The sequence below is a fragment of the Lepisma saccharinum genome, chromosome 16, assembly GCF_977018435.1.
Source record: "Lepisma saccharinum chromosome 16, izLepSacc3.1, whole genome shotgun sequence".
In the NCBI taxonomy this organism is placed as follows: domain Eukaryota; kingdom Metazoa; phylum Arthropoda; class Insecta; order Zygentoma; family Lepismatidae; genus Lepisma; species Lepisma saccharinum.
The window spans coordinates 37,031,829-37,049,893 of NC_139244.1; the positions used below are offsets into that span (position 1 = coordinate 37,031,829).

General features: G+C 38.8%; 1 protein-coding gene across 1 annotated transcript; it reads right to left on the reverse strand.

The window, feature by feature from the left end:
• Window positions 1-1,837: 1,837 nt before the first annotated feature.
• On the reverse strand, window positions 1,838-16,074 carry LOC146000404 (uncharacterized). The gene is made up of 3 exons (XM_083137997.1): window positions 15,999-16,074; window positions 8,698-8,989; window positions 1,838-4,657 (listed from the first exon to the last, which is right to left on the reverse strand). The coding sequence occupies exons 2-3, from the start codon at window positions 8,973-8,975 to the stop codon at window positions 3,211-3,213; spliced, it is 1,725 nt and encodes a 574-aa protein (XP_082994123.1). The 5' UTR covers window positions 8,976-8,989; window positions 15,999-16,074; the 3' UTR covers window positions 1,838-3,210.
• Window positions 16,075-18,065: the final 1,991 nt, after the last annotated feature.

The following is an 18,065-nucleotide window of genomic DNA, read 5'->3' on the forward strand; positions in this document are numbered from 1 at the left end:
CACCATAAGATAACTAGTATGTGGCAATATGAGGGGTTTAGAGCACAAGTAACATAACTCCATTAACTTAGAACTGTGAAGTATCAACAGCTGTATGCCTGCTCCAACAGCTAAGCATAGTACGTGGATGGATCAGAAAAAAAGGTTACAACAAGTATTCTGTGAATGCACGAATTAGGAGGTACGTAATTGGTTTACCCGGAGGTGTAACAGATGGCATCATATACACATGGTGAATTTTGACAACTTTACGCTTACCGTCAGTGGCATAGTAGCCAATGCAATGGCAAGATGCTTGCAAAATTGGTCTGCTTTGGAAGTGCTTCTTGTGGAAAAGGAATATTCCGGCAGCAAATATTCAACGTCAACTCGTAGAAGTGTACGGTGAGAGTGTTATCAGTAGACAACATGTTGCCATCAGATGCAAACAGCCAGACATGTTGAGTGAGGGTGTTATCTTCATTCATGACCATGCAAGAGTCCACACAGCCTGCCAGACTCAACAGTTGCTAATTCCACAGAAATGTACACCGAACTGAGGTTTAAAAATATTTTTAACCACTCATTGAAATACAAAACGTTGTTGGTAAATGTTTAAAAAGCAAGAATCAGCAACTGGCATCAATGTATGAGCAGCAATCTGGCAACAATGCCACATGGAGTGAGTTTATTAACCCTTTTTTTTTTGTTATTGAAAAAGGAAAAGTAGTGTGAGTCACGTGATTAATTTGTGATTAATACTTAATTGTTTACTTTATCAACATTTTAGCACTGTTAGAGTTTCTGCTCTATTATATGTAAAGTCAGATGGTAGTATCAAATTGTATTGTTTTGTGTGAAATTGGAAGAAAATTCAAAATACTGTTTCATTCATGTAGTGTGAGTCATTACTAATTGAAACATAAATTATCAATATGCATGCAGTATCATAATGTATATACCAAAGTATAGTCTAATACTTCTACTTGAAAATGCAATAAGAAAAACATATTTTACCTGTGCAACGTAAGATATACAATGCCTAACAATAACAGGAATGTATCAAATGTAGTGAGAGTCACGCATGAAATTAGCCTGCAACGTTTCAGGTGAGAAGTGTGAAACCACCCCCATACACCTCCATTGACTTTCTTTCTTTTTCCCCCAGCTGAAAGCACAGGTGCACTTGTCTTGAACACGGTTCTCGTCCGACAATGACGTTCACGCAGCTGCCACAAAGTGATTTAATGAGCAGGGACATGATTTCAACCAAGACGGCATCAACAAGTTGGTCCAGAGGTCTGATAAATGCCTCAATCGCCTTGGAGATTATGTGGAAAAGTGACGCCTTCTTAGAATACATCAACTCATAACAGGTCATACTGTATTCTTTCTTTCTGATCCATCCATGTACTAAGTTATCTAAATGTGCCTTTGTGCCAAAACTGTCTTGGAGTTATATCGCTTGTGCTCTGAACCCCTCACATGTAAATTGTTCAAAATCATTATGCTGGGTTGGCATACTAACAAGGTAACTGGAAAGGAAACCAAATGTCTAGTTTACCCTGCCTGTGTCCAACAAAGAAAATCTTCATAATGAAAAAAATACTTGTCCAAGTCATGAAACTTACACACCGTATAAAAAATAGATACACCAAAAAATATCTGAATAATTTAGAAATTACTGATATCGTAAGTAGTATCCAATATCAATGGAGTGCTCCAGGTACATAACAATTGTCATTTGGTTCAAAGTAATTAAAATAATTTTTTTCTGCTTTGCTTTACCTAGTTGCAGATTAATTATTTTATTTTATTTTTATACATGTCATGAAATAGTTTTGATTTGTATTGCAAGTTGTAAAATGTTACATTTATTTCATTTTTTCACAAAAATAGTTGCTTCTATCTATGGCTAGTTTTATTTACTACAATTTTTTCCATTTGGCCTATAACACATTTAATTATACAGACTCTTCTGCCTACATGTCAGACGACGGATGTGTATTTAACGTTTGAACCATCTGCAACTACATGACAAGTATATTATACAAAAAAAAATTAAATTAAAATTATTGAATTGATGTATATTTTACTTTACAAACTTGCATGCTAGAAAAGGCTGTTATGTAATAATTGTTAAAGGTTACCAGTTTAATTTTCCAAATGCTCATTCATCAGAGATGCATTGCCCACTTGAACCTCAGCCTTAAAAAATATATATTTTGCAAACACTAAGTTTTATAACTGGTTACAAATTTCATTTTGGTCAAGAAACAAAGGTTCAAAGGTTGTATGAATAATAAATCTGGTCAGCAATGATCTTATATCAAGTTTAATACTCAAAGTCGAAGTATGCTATTTTGGTGGCCCACTTACTTCACCATCCTTGTTGGAAATTGTTGCAATTTTGCTTAGCATGCTTCTGCTGTTTTTAGTTAGTCAACTGCTTGTAGGTGTGCTTGTCAAGTGCCGGTTTAATTCGTGTGGGGAAGTGTATGATGGCGTATGTTTATTTGATTTCTACTGTCTATTAGGATGTGTACTGTGTGTTTAACATGCACTTTTTGGATTTTATGGTTATTGCATTTCATGATCTGTGAGTCTAGTGGTTGATTTTTTTCTTTCTTCCTTCTTGCATCTTTTAGGATTTGCTGAATTGTTTCAAAAACAGTTTTGTGAAAAAAGTATGTACATAAGTTTCTCTACATTTGTTGTTTTATAAGTTGAGAAAGTTATGAAATTTAACTTCTGTTCACTTCACATGCATAGTTTACCAAACTATGTTGCAGTTTTATAGAGGTTCCTGCATCCCACTTTAAACTGTAGGTTCAGTCCTGATTAGTCTATATGTGCATAAAAGTGGACTTAAAATTAAACTCAATCAATTTAAAGCTCTTTAACCTCTAGGTTACTTCATCGGTGTCTATCCTGTATCAAGGACTTCGAGGCATAAAAAATTAAATAAATAAATGGTAATTATAACTGGTAATCAATATTTGATTTTTAGTTTATTTTACTTCGCATTTCTGCCACTTCTGGCTAATTGTGAAGATGAAGGATGAGTGATGATATGATGAAATTGATGACTCACAAAGAACATCCACGTCCAGGCTAGGATTCAAACCCCGGACCCTTCGATTCATAGCACCTGTGCTAAGCACTCTGCCATGGAGGTCAGCAACTGGTAATCAAGAATGATTAAGCAACATGAAATTAAATATTGCTTAGCTATGAAGTGTCCTCAAGATGAGTTTTCCTGTGAAGTCTAAGTTGAACACTGAATCGAAAGTTCCTCCCACACATTTCGCACACATAAGGCTTCTCTCCTGTGTGGATCCTGATGTGCTGCAGGAGAACGCCTCTTTCCGTGAAGAGCTTCCCACAGTACTTGCAGGACCATGAGCGCTTCCCACTGTGGTTCCTGCGATGTCTCCCCAACCCACTCTTGTTAGAGAAGGCCTTTCCGCACAGTTCGCAGGCAAACGGTCGCTCTCGAGTGTGCGTCCTGGCATGGTCCAAAAGCGACGACTTTTCGAAGAATGACTTCCCACACACGGAACACGAATGGGATTTTATTCCATGCCGTCGTTTATGCTTAATCAAGTAGTTGTTTTTGCTGAAAGATTTCCCGCAAATCTGGCACACGTGAGCATTTTCACCTGCATGCTCTCTGCTATGGTGTTCTAGTTCCCTTTTTGTTGCAAAAGACTGTTCACATTCTTGGCACGAATATGGGAGCTCTAAAGAATGAGTTTTTATGTGTTCTCCCAACTCTTCACTCGCTGCAAATATTTCGGTGCAAATTTCACATCGATATGGTTTCTCTTTGTCGTGCGTTGACATATGCATATCAAATTCATCTTGAAGAGGAAACAAATCACCACAATATGTACACGTATAAGGTGGTCCTGCATTGTGACTCCTCCTATGCTTAAGCAAATTTTTCTTTGCAATGTAAGACCTCCCGCACTCTGTGCAAGTGTAAGGTTTCGATTTATCGTGGGTCTGTATGTGCTGATCAAGACGGTCCTTGTCCATGAATGTTTCATCACAGTATACACACGGATAAGGAGGACCTCCTGCGTGAATTTTAAGATGATTCAGTAAAAACTTTTCCCATCGATAAGACATGCCACATTCATCACACTTGTATGGACGTTCTTTGATCGCCAATTTCTCTGAAGTCTCTGAAATTTCCGAGTGCATCTTACTGTGATCCACCAATTCACCTCGCGTTGAGAAGGACTTTCCACACTTTTTGCACAAAAACTGCCTCTCGGGTGCATGGATTTTCATATGCGTCCGTAACACTCTCATCGAGGTGAACTTTTTATTGCATACCTCACAGGCATATATATGATCCGTATCATGAACCAATCTATGCTTCTCCAATGATTCCTTCACTGGAAAAACCTCACCACAAATAATACAGACATACGGAGGGCCTCTCTCATGGCACTTTTGATGTCTGAGCAGATTTTTTTTCCAAATGTAGGAAAATCCACAAACTACACACTTGTAGGGTCGGTGATGTCCACTAAGAGGAACGTTCAACATGGAATCTGTGTGGGAGATTTCTGCAGTAGTAGAACCATCATCGCATGCAGACGCAGATGATTTTTCTAAATTATCTTCCTTCTCAACAGGTTCTGGTGAATCACTGGATGATCTGTTCCTTGAAATATACAAAAACCGAAATTAGGATATTTATATGTATGAACATGCCAAAATGTACATGTTTTTGTTGGTTTTATTTAGGTTGGTTCATGGAAGTTTGAAAGTGTATACATATTTTACAGAGTTCAATTCATAATATGAATTCTGTGGGCTTGATAAAATACAAAATAGAGGACTACAGGTTAATTGCAAGAAATGTTTACCTTTAAATTCAGTTATTATTCATAAATTACATCTGAATCCATTTGCCGCTTTTGATGTCTCACATGCACATGATTCAATTTTGACCTCACTTTATTTCATGTGTTTAAGTCACAAATATGTAGAGGTTGCTCTTCTTGCCTCTGTTCTTAATATTCACATATTGTAACCTGGCTTGTAAAAATGCTGGGCTAGCGTTAGTTCTCCTTTTTTCCTTTCCTTCCACGGACGTGTTTTGACACAAATGCTATATGTTTGTTTCTTCCTATCCCTGGATATGTTTTAAATTGTCTATAGGTATCTGCTTAGCTGTGCAACACTATCTGCCCACAAAATACCCCTAAGGCTTCACGCAAAGAAGTGAACACATATTTCAATGCAGCTTCTCGGAAGAAAAATGCAAAATAATATACATTTATTTTTCATGTGTGTACAGAATGTTACAATGTTACAGTGACTAGTCATGTAAAGTTGTGTGTGGATATCTTGGCTTGAGAAAGGTTTGGGAAACCAGAGCGAAACGTCACATGAAAAAATAAAATAAAAATCACTTAAAATAACTGTATATTATTTTGCATCTATAAAAAGTGGGTATGTGAACCTTTAAGAAGAACTTAAAGATACATCACAAGTAAAACCCAGGAAAGGAAGAAAAGGATGAGGTGGTATGGTAGAGCAAGGAAAGTTCAATTATTCTACCAGGTGTATAAGCTTAAATCTGCTGTTTTGTAGTCAGAAAAACACATGGTTTGTTCATAGAAAGCAACAAGAAATTTATTCAAAGTACTTGCCCTCGCGAGCTACACATTTTGCCCATCTCTCGGGCAATTTGTGGATACCACGCCAAAAAAAGTCCTTCTCTTTCGAGGCAAACCACTCATCAAGCCATTTTCGGACGTCTGCATACGAATCGAAGTGCTGCTCAGCGAGGGCGTGGCCCATCGACGAAAACAGATGGTAGTCGGAAGGGGCCAGGTCTGGTGAATAGGCGGGATGGGGTAGCACCTCCCAGTTGCATGTCTCCAAGTAGTTTTGGACCAGTCTTGACGTGTGTGATGGGGCGTTGTCGTGGAGGAAAATCAGCTTGTCATGTCTTTCTTGATAATCCGGTCTTTTGTCACACAGAGCACGGTGCAATTGATCAGTTGTTGGTGGTAGCGGTGGGCAGTGACAGTTTCACCAGGTTTCAACAGCTCAAAGTAGACGATGCCCTGTTGATCCCACCAAACACACAGCATCGTCTTCCGGCCGAAGCGATTTGGTCTCGAGGAAGATGTTGATGGTTGGCCGGGATCAACCCACGATTTCTTGCGTTTAGGATTCTCGAAATATATCCACTTTTCATCACCAGTCACAATCCGATGCAGGAAAGACTTTCTTTTTTGTCTGGCAAGCAAGATTTCGCATGTGTTTTGGCGTCTCTCCAGCTGCCGATCGGTCAATTCATGCGGCACCCATTTTCCGATCTTTTGAACCTTTCCCATGGCACGTAGACGCATGGAAATGGCTGCTTGAGTAACACCCAATTGCTCGGCAAGCATCTTTTGCGTTTGGGTATCGTCCTCGTCCAAAAGAGCCTGCAATTGATGGTCCTCAACCTTCCTGAGCCGATTTTCACGCTTCTTGTCGCTCAGGTCAAAATTGCCGTCTTTGAACCGACGAAACCAATCCCTGCACGTTGTTTCCGATACAGCACTGTCACCATAGGCTTCCACAAGCATTCGATGCGATTCGGCAGCCGATTTCTTCAAATGGAAGCAGAAAAGCAGAGCTTCCCGCATATGCTCTTTTTCTGGCACAAAACTAGACATGCTTACCACAGGAACACTGTCTGTTGTTGTCTGCACCTGCTAACGATGTGCACTGATTTGTGTTGGCAGATGTCCAACTCATAAAAACACCAGGTATGGCGTGCTCATGGTAGCTTCATACGCTCACTAACGCCATCTATGAGCAAACAGCAGATTTAAGCTTATACACCTGGTATAATCTTATTTCTAGAAGTATTATTGATTGATTTGGTTTATTTTACTTTTCTCTTCTACTACTTTTTGCCTAATCTTGAAGATGAGCATGAGTGATGATACAATGAAATTGATGAAGAGACCCTCAGAAAGAACACCCCAAAGAGTTTGGCTAGAAGTATTATGTAGACATTTATATCACGAGAGGAGGTGAAAATTTGTAGGCAAATTATTGTTTATGCTGGACTACTTTGTATTTTACCAGCAGCAGTGCCAGAAAACTTTGCCACTCTCATCTTCAGGGTAGAAGTGCAGTGTTGAGTGTCAACCCAGTGAATATGTGATTAGAGATCGACCTCCTGGTGAATATCGCAAACCAATTGGAAACCATGTCTGATGCATCTGCGCTGCTCGTTGACTATCGCTAGTTAAGCCAGGTCTAATTCGAGCCCTGTGTCACAATTCAGATTCCCCTTTCCCCCCATGAATGGCTATTGCTTCTTTACTGGGACTTCTGAACCTGACGGACGCAGCAGACACGGCTCGCAACTGGTCCACCATCTTCACCAAGAACTTACATCTTCAAACACATATTTACTGGGTTGCTGCTCAGCACTGCACTTCTACCCTGAAGATGAGAGTGGCATTAGCTCTTGAAAGCTTCAATTCTTTTTCGCAACTCACCTGTTGATAGCCCGAGAGAATGTTTTCATCGTTTGTCGCCAGGAGAGCTTCAAGACTAACTTCACAATGAAAACATTCTAAGACAAGTTGGTAGATGAACCACTGTCAGACAGTTCATGGAGCAGCATTCAAATAAAGTACACTGCAATCAAAATGACCCAAAATGTTCCACTGTTCTACATATATTACATGAAATGAACTATAAAAATATAAACCTCTTGTAAATTGCCAGACTCATTCTACAAAAAAAGAACAGTGGAAATTTACTTGTGGAATTCTGAGGCAAAGGGTCATTTTGACTCTTTCTGCTGTTCTAGTGTTAAGCTGTGTAAAGGCAAGCAGTGAAGATCGCGTGTCATGTTTTGTATTGCCTTGTGGAATTTCTGAAAAGCAGCTCTGTTGCAATAAAATCTTCTATAATAGCTTTGATGGAAAAGTAACTTGCATGATTGTCACATCCTGTAATGGTTTCATTTTTTTCTGTTAAGACTGTTTTTATGAAGTGAAGTGTGCCAGAGACTTGAAAGTATAAATGAGTCCATTGTCACTACCAGGAAATCAAGGTAAAAACTCAGGACATGACACAAACTGATTGAGTGAAAGAAATGGACAAGATATTGTCAATTTGCCAATGGAGTAATGAAAATAGTAATCACTCAGAGTAGTGGCAGCATTTGGGGGGGGGGGAGTTGCTCCCCCACTTTTCGCCACTTTTGCCTCTGCACTATGCTAAACCTTAACTACAATAAGAAATATACTCCCCCCCCTTGGTTTTGGAACCCAATCTGATCAGATTACTACTATTTTTGCGAAAGCAACATGCATTACTCGAGAGCTGCATTTGTCCAACCGGTAGGGCATCTGACTGCCATGTGGGAGACTCCGGTTCCATTCCCAGGGTGGATGATTTCGGGTGAAATTTTTTCCACCAATGTTCCTGCATGGAACGACTCTGAGGTTCACCCAGCCTCTCATAAATGAGTACCTGGGGATAAACCTGTTGAGGTAAAGGCAGCGGGAGCACAATGCTGATCACACCACCTCCAAATCCCCCATATACCTTCATGATGCAATGTGCAGGGGTAACTTTACTTTTTTAGCTGTCTTTTATGGGGAACTCAAAGAACAGGCAGAAATAGTCAGTTACAAAAACAAAACAATTAAAACTTTTCTTAATACAAATTATTACCTCTCATCTTCCTCTTCCAGATCATTTCCATCTACAGAGGAATCAGCTTCATCTTTAATTGTCTGACAGGATACAAAACCTGGCTGTTCATCACATTTTTCTACTTGCAGAGTTTGACATGGAAAATTTTTTGACTGGTCCTCAATTTCTATTTCAAATTTTCCGATTTTTTCCCAATTGTTACTTTCACTGATGTCGTCACCTTCTGCTTCCTTTTCATCTTCATATTCAAAGTCTTCTGGCTCAACTTTAACTACAACGTTTTCAGGGTCTTCCATATTAAATGTGTTACCTAAAAATATACACAATAGTTAATTACTGATTCTAAAAAATTTTTCAGAAACATTTGTATTAACTTCTTAGAGTTGTACATATTAGGGAAATTTTGTCATGACAACGAACGAAGGTGCAAGACCATACTTGAAGTGAAGACCCTTCGGGAATGGTCTCACAGTTCAGTCTTGAACTGAAAGCGGAAATCTTTCGAATTGCACTTTCACTGCAGTGCCAGATACGGCAACATCTGGTTGACTTTTGACTTCCATGATTTCAGACAAAAGAACAATGAGTACATAAGTCTAGAAGGAAGACGAAAATCTCGCATGCTGCGCTCTATGGGCTCGATTGCTCGTGTACTTGGTGCTTTCAAGCTGCACAAGGTGACGTCACTTCAAGACAGCTTTTTGGTCCTTTAGAACAGAGACAAAATTGTGTTTGGAACCAGATGATTGCAATAGCAATAGACTTGCCTCGGAAAAAGAAATTGCACATTCAGACACTTACATTACAAAACTACAGCATGCAAGGGTACAAGGGGTTATTGTAGGGTTTTAATTATCTACATGAAGAAATTGAGGGAAGAACAAAACAAAACCTTGATGGGACTTTCCCTCCCCTGCATAGCTCCTCTACAGATCCATACATGTCTGTTACAGCATCTGGATGTTCTGCAACACAAATTTGTAAGTCTGCATACTGGGCTTGAAAGCTCTTTAATTGCCAGTGTGAAAACAACTAACCTGCAAAGGCTTATTCATCTGGGATAATAGGAACAAATCATTGTGTGCTAAATTGGGTGAAAGAGGGAGATACAGCAAAATGTCCAAAACCAGTTTTTAGTGCTAGGGAGCTTTCAGACAAGCTTTACATATCTCTCAAAAATGAACTCTCGGTAATACATGCAACATTTCGAACCAAAGAAACATGACAAGCGGCACATGTTCCTTGGACTGTTTAATTTTCTTAATACTGTCAATCATGCAACCTTGGTCTGTTGTTTGTGCATGCTTATTATGGACTGAAGGAGCTCATGTTGCTTGTTGCTTTGGTGTCAAACATCCACACTGCTTCTCGCTTCAATCTGAAAGCTCTCTTATGTTTAATGCAGTTGTAATTTCATGTTAATGTAAGCTTAGGTTATTATTGATGTTTTTGTTAGGTTAGGAGCATTTGCCCATGTTTTTTACTTGATGTTTGTGTAATTAAATTTTCCTGAAAAAAAAAACTGTCAAAGCAGTACAGTATAGTTTTCTTTTTTTATATTAATTGATTTGCTTTATTTTACTTTACTTTTGTGCCACGATTGGCTAATTTCCGAAGATGGAGATGAGTGATGATATGATGAATAGACACTCGCAAACATCCATGGCCACGTGGGATTCGAACCCGGGACCCCTGGCATCGTAGCACGATGTGTTAATCACTCCACCATGGGAGCCGGCTCTTTTTATTATTATTTTATTGTACAGAATGAGGCAAAAATCCAGCATCACCTTTTAATTTGATAACTGCTTGACGGAGAACGATGCAACTTCAGATATGGGTAATGAGGGTGAGGCACACCAGATGAGGCTAGTATGTATCATGGTGCCCATCTTGGAATTACCTCCAGATTTTCAAATGGGAATGGAGTCATTTGAAACATCATTTAAGATGGGCGTTTTTCTTAGAAATAAGAATATGCAGTTATTCTTTCCCTAACTTTATTAGAGGATATTTTGACAGTTGCGGTTGCAAACACTGCTTTTGAAGGGTAGAGAACTCATTATAAGGGTTGTAACTGCCTCGGTGGTCAACTGGAATACTTTCTCCCCCCGAGCTCAAGTTGTGGCGCAAGACCTATGGCCTGAACCACTTTTCAGCTTGAAAGTGAGTTTATTTATTTTTTTCCTTTGTTCATGGCTCCGTACACAGAAAATGTGATTTTTCCACCTGCTTTTTGCGGTGATGAGGATGTGTGATGATATGATGAAATTGATGAAAAGACACTCACGAAAAACATATATACCAAGTCCAGGTTTTGAACACAAGTCCCCTAACGTCGTATCATGCTGTGCTAACCACTAGGCCATGGAAGTCTACTAGTTTCAAGTGAAAGGGAGCTTCTCCCCTACTGGTGAGCATAAAAGTGTGTGAAAAATAAACATTTAATTTTCAGTTTTTCAAAATACATAAGGGTGAGACTACAGTCAAGCAGGTGGCAAGATTAGCAGATTTGAGCTCATTCACCAACACTTATTTATTAAGTACATTTCACACGTCAACGTTTTGTAACTGCCTGTAACAGCTTGAGAATTATGTCAAATTCTTTTTCAATTTATAGATTTAGATGTCTTACGTCTTTTAGGGCATGGGAAGCACAAATAACCATGATATTTGATCCCAAGTATGGCCCATGCAAGTAAAAAACCTCCCGAGAGTGTTATCACCACCTTTTATTAGTAAAAAACAGTTGGTTGCATAGATACTCAAACAGCGAAAAAAAAACACATACAAATGATAACGTGAACAAACTTAACACTCTTAACCTAACAAAAACATCAAAAATTGCTATCAGCGTTAAACCTAACACTACTAACATAATAATGTTCAATTATAAATACCAGTAAATCTACTACTCTTAATGATAGTTTCACATCTTCTTCATTTTCAGTTCTTTGTGCTCGATTTACTTTATTTTATAATAAATTTTAATGAAAATAATTAATATTCATTGATTTTATTGACTCTTGTCATTAATATTGTGTATTTATGAAGCTGGTAGGTAATGTCCCATCTAGTGTTGATTTGGATTGCAGTCTTGGGTACTATATTCACTTGTGTGAACCTTTCCGGCTGTGCTGCTTCAGGCCAAATAAACAGAGGAACTTTATTTCACCATAACAAATCTGCGCGAGCTAAATACAAAAGAAAATGTGCATAAATAACAATCTTAATAAACCTAGAGTGATCAGACATCCTGATTATAGCATCCTTTTTTTTTCAACAGCGTCCTGCAAAACATTCAGATGAATTGTTCACCTCTGTGAGTTTGCAAAGAATACTTGTAGGTCTAAAAATGTTCATATTTATTGCTTAGAAGCTGATATTGCATGCAGTCTGTTCATGATATTATATACAAGGTACAGACTGATGACTAAAAGTATATGCAGGGGCGCTTTGAAAATTAAAAATAGCCCAATTCTGAGGATTTGCATGTTTGATACATTGATGAGATGATTACTACAGCTGCGGTAAGAGACATATATATTCTCAGTATTGATTAATATTTTAATATTATTTCACAATGTATGGATGTTTTATGGTAAGAAAGTAAGGAAACACAAAAATTTAAAACATAAGCAAAAGGATGAATGAAAAAGAGAGAAATGAAAAGGGGAATGTATATGAACGTAAGACCACCATGGCAGAGTGCTTGAATGCTAGAACACCAGGGGTCCTGGGATCGAATCCCAGCCTGGGCATATATTTTCTTTATGAGTGTCCATTCATGAACTTAATTATATCATCACTCATATTCATTGTTGCAAATAGCTAAAAGTGACAGAAAGGCAACAAAAAACAAAAATCAAATCAAATCAAGAAGAAACAGATTAAAGAGACTTGTGTAATATCTCAGGATACATGTAAGCATTATGACTTTTCCTTTGCCAAAGAGGGGGAGCACCTGACTCTACATAAACCATGCAAATGTTTTCACTCTTTACCACAGTTACAGAGGGTCAGGGGTACCAGTTGAATCCATGCACAAATTCAAAAACAAAACATAAAGCATAAGATGGAAAAATAATGAGCATTGTTATTATTATTTAGAGCGGTTAATTCAACTACCTCACCTGCATGCTACGGAAATTTCTGATTACTGGCATACTCACTAATTTTGGCCTCGTAATCACGAATCTGCAGTTAAAAATTTGTGGTCACGTCAACAAATTGCAAAATAACGTTGTCAATTACTGCTATGATTCTCCATATAATAACATGGAAACCATGTTTCTGATATGAACATGTCTTCCTTTCCGCACAACGGTCTTACTACCGTAGTCATAACACAACGTTGCTCAAGTGTTGTGCAATAAGTGAGACCAATTGCATGGAGAGTTCATTTGCATGTGAGAAAATGGCATCTTGCGTAAAGTTGAAAAATATGTTTGTCCCAAGAACCATTCACGGTAAGGTAAGCTTAGGTTAGGCAAGCATGGTAAAAATTAAGGGAACTACTTTACTATACCGGAGAATCTATCAATGATTTATTTCGCAATATTTTACATTGCTAACGTACTATTCTGCATTGCGGAACATTTCTTTAGGTGAAATAATGAATTTCTAACAAAAATAATGTCTATTTCTTACATTAACGAGTACTTACTGTTGTTCCTTATTTCCACACACAATATGACAATAGCTTACCCATTCATCGTGTGATGTGCCAGTGTTTTGTCGATTTGGAGTGTGCATGCAGTGTTGCAACCTTGTTGGTACTACTTTACTATACCTGAGACACCTGGGAATCATTTCTTTCGCACTTTTTTACATTGCTAACGTACTATTCTGCATTCCGGAACACTTATTTAGGTGAAATAATTGATTTGTTAGGAAAGTAATGTATATTTCTTACATTTACGAGTACTTACTGTTCTTGTTTATTTCCACACACAACATGGCGATAGCTTACCGTTGATCGTTCCTTGAGCCAGAAAAACCATTGACGTTAGCCCAAAAATTCACGATAGCCCCACAAACCATCACGGGGACGAGGTATGCCTACTAGGTTAGGTTAGGCCTGTTAGGTTTGGTTCCATTAGCACTCCTTTCGTTCAATTTAGCATATACAGACAATACGAGAGCGTATTGTGCTCTCATGCAGGAAGCAAATGGCGGCAGCAGCAATAGTGCGTCGGAAATAGATTTTCGTACAAAACCACATACATTCGCATTAAAATGAATCAAAATTACATTCCCGAACATCAACAACACTACAGAAAATGATTTGCGTAAGTACTTTCTCCTGTAAATTGGAAGAGATCTGTCTCAGGTATAGTAAAGTGTTACCCCTTGTTCACCGAAAAATACCTAATTTTTTTTTAAAAAATTAAAAACATTTCACGAAATTTTTTCACCAAAAAAAGTTGAGGTACTATTATCGTATGAGGGAAACACCTACGAATCTTCAGACTTCTTTACATTCCTAACGTGTTATTTTCGAATGTGGAACATTTCCTAAAGTGAAATAATGCATATCAATGTCTATTTCTTAGATTTACGAGTACTTACTGTTACTTGTTGTTTTGAATCTGTAACACATTATGGCCATGATAGCGTACTGGTTTAGGGGGCGTTCTGAGTGTGTTTTGTCGATTTATGCAGTGTTGCAACCTCGTTCACCGGAAAATATCTACTTTCGTGCCCAGATTTGAAATTTTGCTAATACGTCGCAAACCATTGACGTTAGCCCCACAAACCATTGACGTTAGCCCCAAAAACCATTTTCCGTAAGGTTAGGTTAGGCTAAGTTAGGTTAGGCAAGCATAGTTAAAAAAAAATTAAAAATACTCGACACGTCATGTTCTAGTGAAAACATGGCGAGGCTGAAACACTGGCTACGGGGTTGCATCATCTTAACACACGGAACATTGCACTCTCGTGCAGAAAGCAAATGGCGGGAGCAGAAACAGCATGTCAGACAGAGATTTTCGCACAAAACAACACGCATTCACATTAAAATGGATCAAATCTACATTCAGGAACTTCCACAACGCTAAAGAAAATGATTTCCGTAAGTACTTTCTCCTGTAAATTTGAAGGAATCCGTTTCCCTCATACGATAATGTTACCAAAGTTGAATTTTTGACATAAAGAGTAATTATTAAACCATTGACATTAGCCCCACAAACCATCCATGGGTAGCCCCAAAAACCATTGACGTTAGCCCAAAAATTCACGATAGCCCCAAGAACCATCACCGGGATGAGGTATGCCTACTAGGTTAGGTTAGGCCTGTTAGGTTAGGTTCCATTAGCATTCCTTTCGTTCAATTTAGCATATACGGACAACATCGGTTTTTCTTGATGAAAGAAAATACACGGAATTCTTTTAATTTTAACCTTCCATGTCCTGCATTCCACTTCTTTCTTCAAGATTCCGTGTTGAATTACAAATTCAACGGCATCTTCCACATCCGGCAACAACTTCACGATGCATCCTCGACACGTCATCTTGTAGCGATAACACGACGTGATTTGAAACACTGACTACAGGGTTTACGCATTGTGCAGAAAGCAAATGGCGGCAGCAGCAATAGCGCGTATTGTGCTCTCGTGCAGAAAGCAAATGGCGGCAGCAGCAATCGCGCGTCGGAAATAGATTTTCGTAGAAAACCACATGCATTCGCATTAAAATGGATCAAAACTACATTCCCGAACATCAACAACGCTACAGAAAATGATTTGCATATGTGCTTTCTCCTGTAAATTTGAAGAAATCCGTCTCCAGTATAGTAAAGTGTTACCAATTAAGGGTGATCGTAAACATAGTTTTGAAACGCTAATCATTGCAAAAAAAATAGTTGTTTTCTTCATAAATCAATGGTGTTTACTTCGTTCACGGACCCACTTTTTCGACTTATTTCGCAATTTCTAGACGTGACCGCCAAATTTTAACTGCAGATTCGTGATTACGAGGTCAAAATTAGTACGTATGCCGATTTTTAAAGCAATTGAAAATACTTCCGGTATTCTGTATTTGCTCCAAAAGAATAAACGAGTTAAAATTCTGAGGTGCGTCGGAAGATATGCAGAGCGAGTAGATAAACATTTATCAGCCACTAAGGTTGTGCGTACATTTTATAGTACACGGCCGGTCTTACAATTGACCCTTGCACTATCGTAAACGTAGTGACAGTTTGTGTTGTGTTTTATTTTCATAACATTGGATTAAGGTTTGGAAGATAAAGAATTCGATTTAATAAAAAATACTCGCTTCACCTAACACAAAAAATTATTCATTCACAGCAGCATACATACCCCAAATATATGTTTCAGAAAACAGCAGAAGCCGAGCCGAGATAGACAGTGTTGCCGAATTACAAAACCATAAAGATCCGAATTTCTCTACAACGGCGCTAAATGAAGGTAAAGAAACAAGTGTATTTCATTCATCCCGGTTTACATGAGTCTCCCTTATCGCACAACACTTCTTGCGTTCTAACGTCACTATATATATAATTTATTTGGCCGAGTCTGCTGCCACGCACGTGTCAGCAGTAAGAATAAGCGTCAAATTTGCTGCTGCCACGTAATTCGTCTGCTAAGATGATGTTACAAATCTTAAGAACAGATTAAGACGAGAGAAATGCAAGTTTATGATTAGTGGGAATGAATGTACAGGTAATTTAGAACCTTTATCTTTAGAAAGCATTTAGCGATATTATTTTGATGCTAACAGAACTTAACCTAACTACGAGAGCATTTAGGTTTATTATTAGAAGAATGCTGAGGGACCTAATCTTAAAACATTTTTGTGAAATTAATCGCTACAACTTCACAATATGAGTTACAGACGTATTGCATACATAGCATGATGAAATCACGATAAAACAAAGACCGAGTCTACTGCCACGCGCATCTTTTTTGAGGTTCCAGCAGAAAAAGAACGTGGCAGCAGACACTGCCAATTTATTTTTAGGCTAAATACCCAAGTTGTTAGGTTAGGTTCGCTAGGTTTAGTTCTCTTACCATAAATAATAAACTTTCAGAGTATTTATGCTAATAGAACCAAACCTAAAAACGTAGGCATTCCTCGTCTGATGTCAGAATATAAGGTTGCAGAAGTGTTATACGATAAGGGAATAGAGAAAAACCTATCCATCTGCGAGAGCTACGGTACTTCGAAGTCAAATCCTGAATAATCGCAACACTGCTGCAAAGCATTACTTCCCGACGCAACTACCGATAGCACAGACACTATGATGTAGGGACAGTAGTCTGTGGTAGGGGTGTGCGGGATCCCGAAAATAGGTGCTGGGATCGGGGGGGGGGAATCCCGACGTTTCGGGATCATGAGCAGTTGGATAATTCCAATCTCAATATTCTCTGTATAGCAAGTATCTGACACTTCTCGGTGTTAAAGGCGGAGCTACTGCGGAGCATGTGCACTCGTCTGGCTCCCCTGGAACATCCGGTTACACTTACGGTGCTATGGACGATAATATGAAACGGCAAAGTGGAGATTCTTTTACAATGAAATAGCGTGTCAGCTGCATAGCATATGGTTGCACACTTCGATCGGGAACAAATTTATTGAGTCAAGTATCACTTCGTAGGTTTCCGAAGGAAAGAGGTGTTATAATTCCGGAGGACGTAGAGAGACGAAACCTGTGAATACAAGAACGGAAAAAGGATTGGTATCCGTGCAAATTTGTACGACTTGCATTTTATTACAAGCATGTTGATTCCTTATCTGCGTATTGTGTTGTAGTGAAAAGAACGGCCCTTAGTAAGGTTTCAAAGCGAAGCGACACGCGACAGCAGTGGTTCACACCGAAGTGACAAGCGACACAGGCCCATTTAGTCTATAAGTAAGCATTTACCGCGCATGGGAAATCAAGTCTCAGGTGGCACAATCACGCCATTGGGAATCTGAGCAACACGTGCAGCTTGTCGCGTCCCTTCCGTTCGATACATTTCGTTGATCATGAGGATTCACTTACAAGTGGCACGGAGATTACACACCGAAGCGACAAGCTATGGCCCCTTATTCTGAAGGAAACAATCCACCTTCCATACGAATACAACAGAGCGAGGCGACACGATACATAGTACTGAGAAAACAGACCAGTCCAAGCGACACGTGCATTTTCTCGTGGTGAATTGGTTCGAAAGGAAGCTTTCAGACTGAAGCGATACGTGTCTCTTGGAAACCAACATTAAAAAATAAACACCACCTTCCGAATGAAAGCGACACGACAAATTGCAGGTGTCGCTTCTCGCTTTCATGTCGCTCGGACTGGGCCGTTTTATCAATATTGTTTATTGTGTTGCCCCGGCCTGTTATTTACGCAAGCGTGGTGAATGGTTTGCTTTAGATCGAAT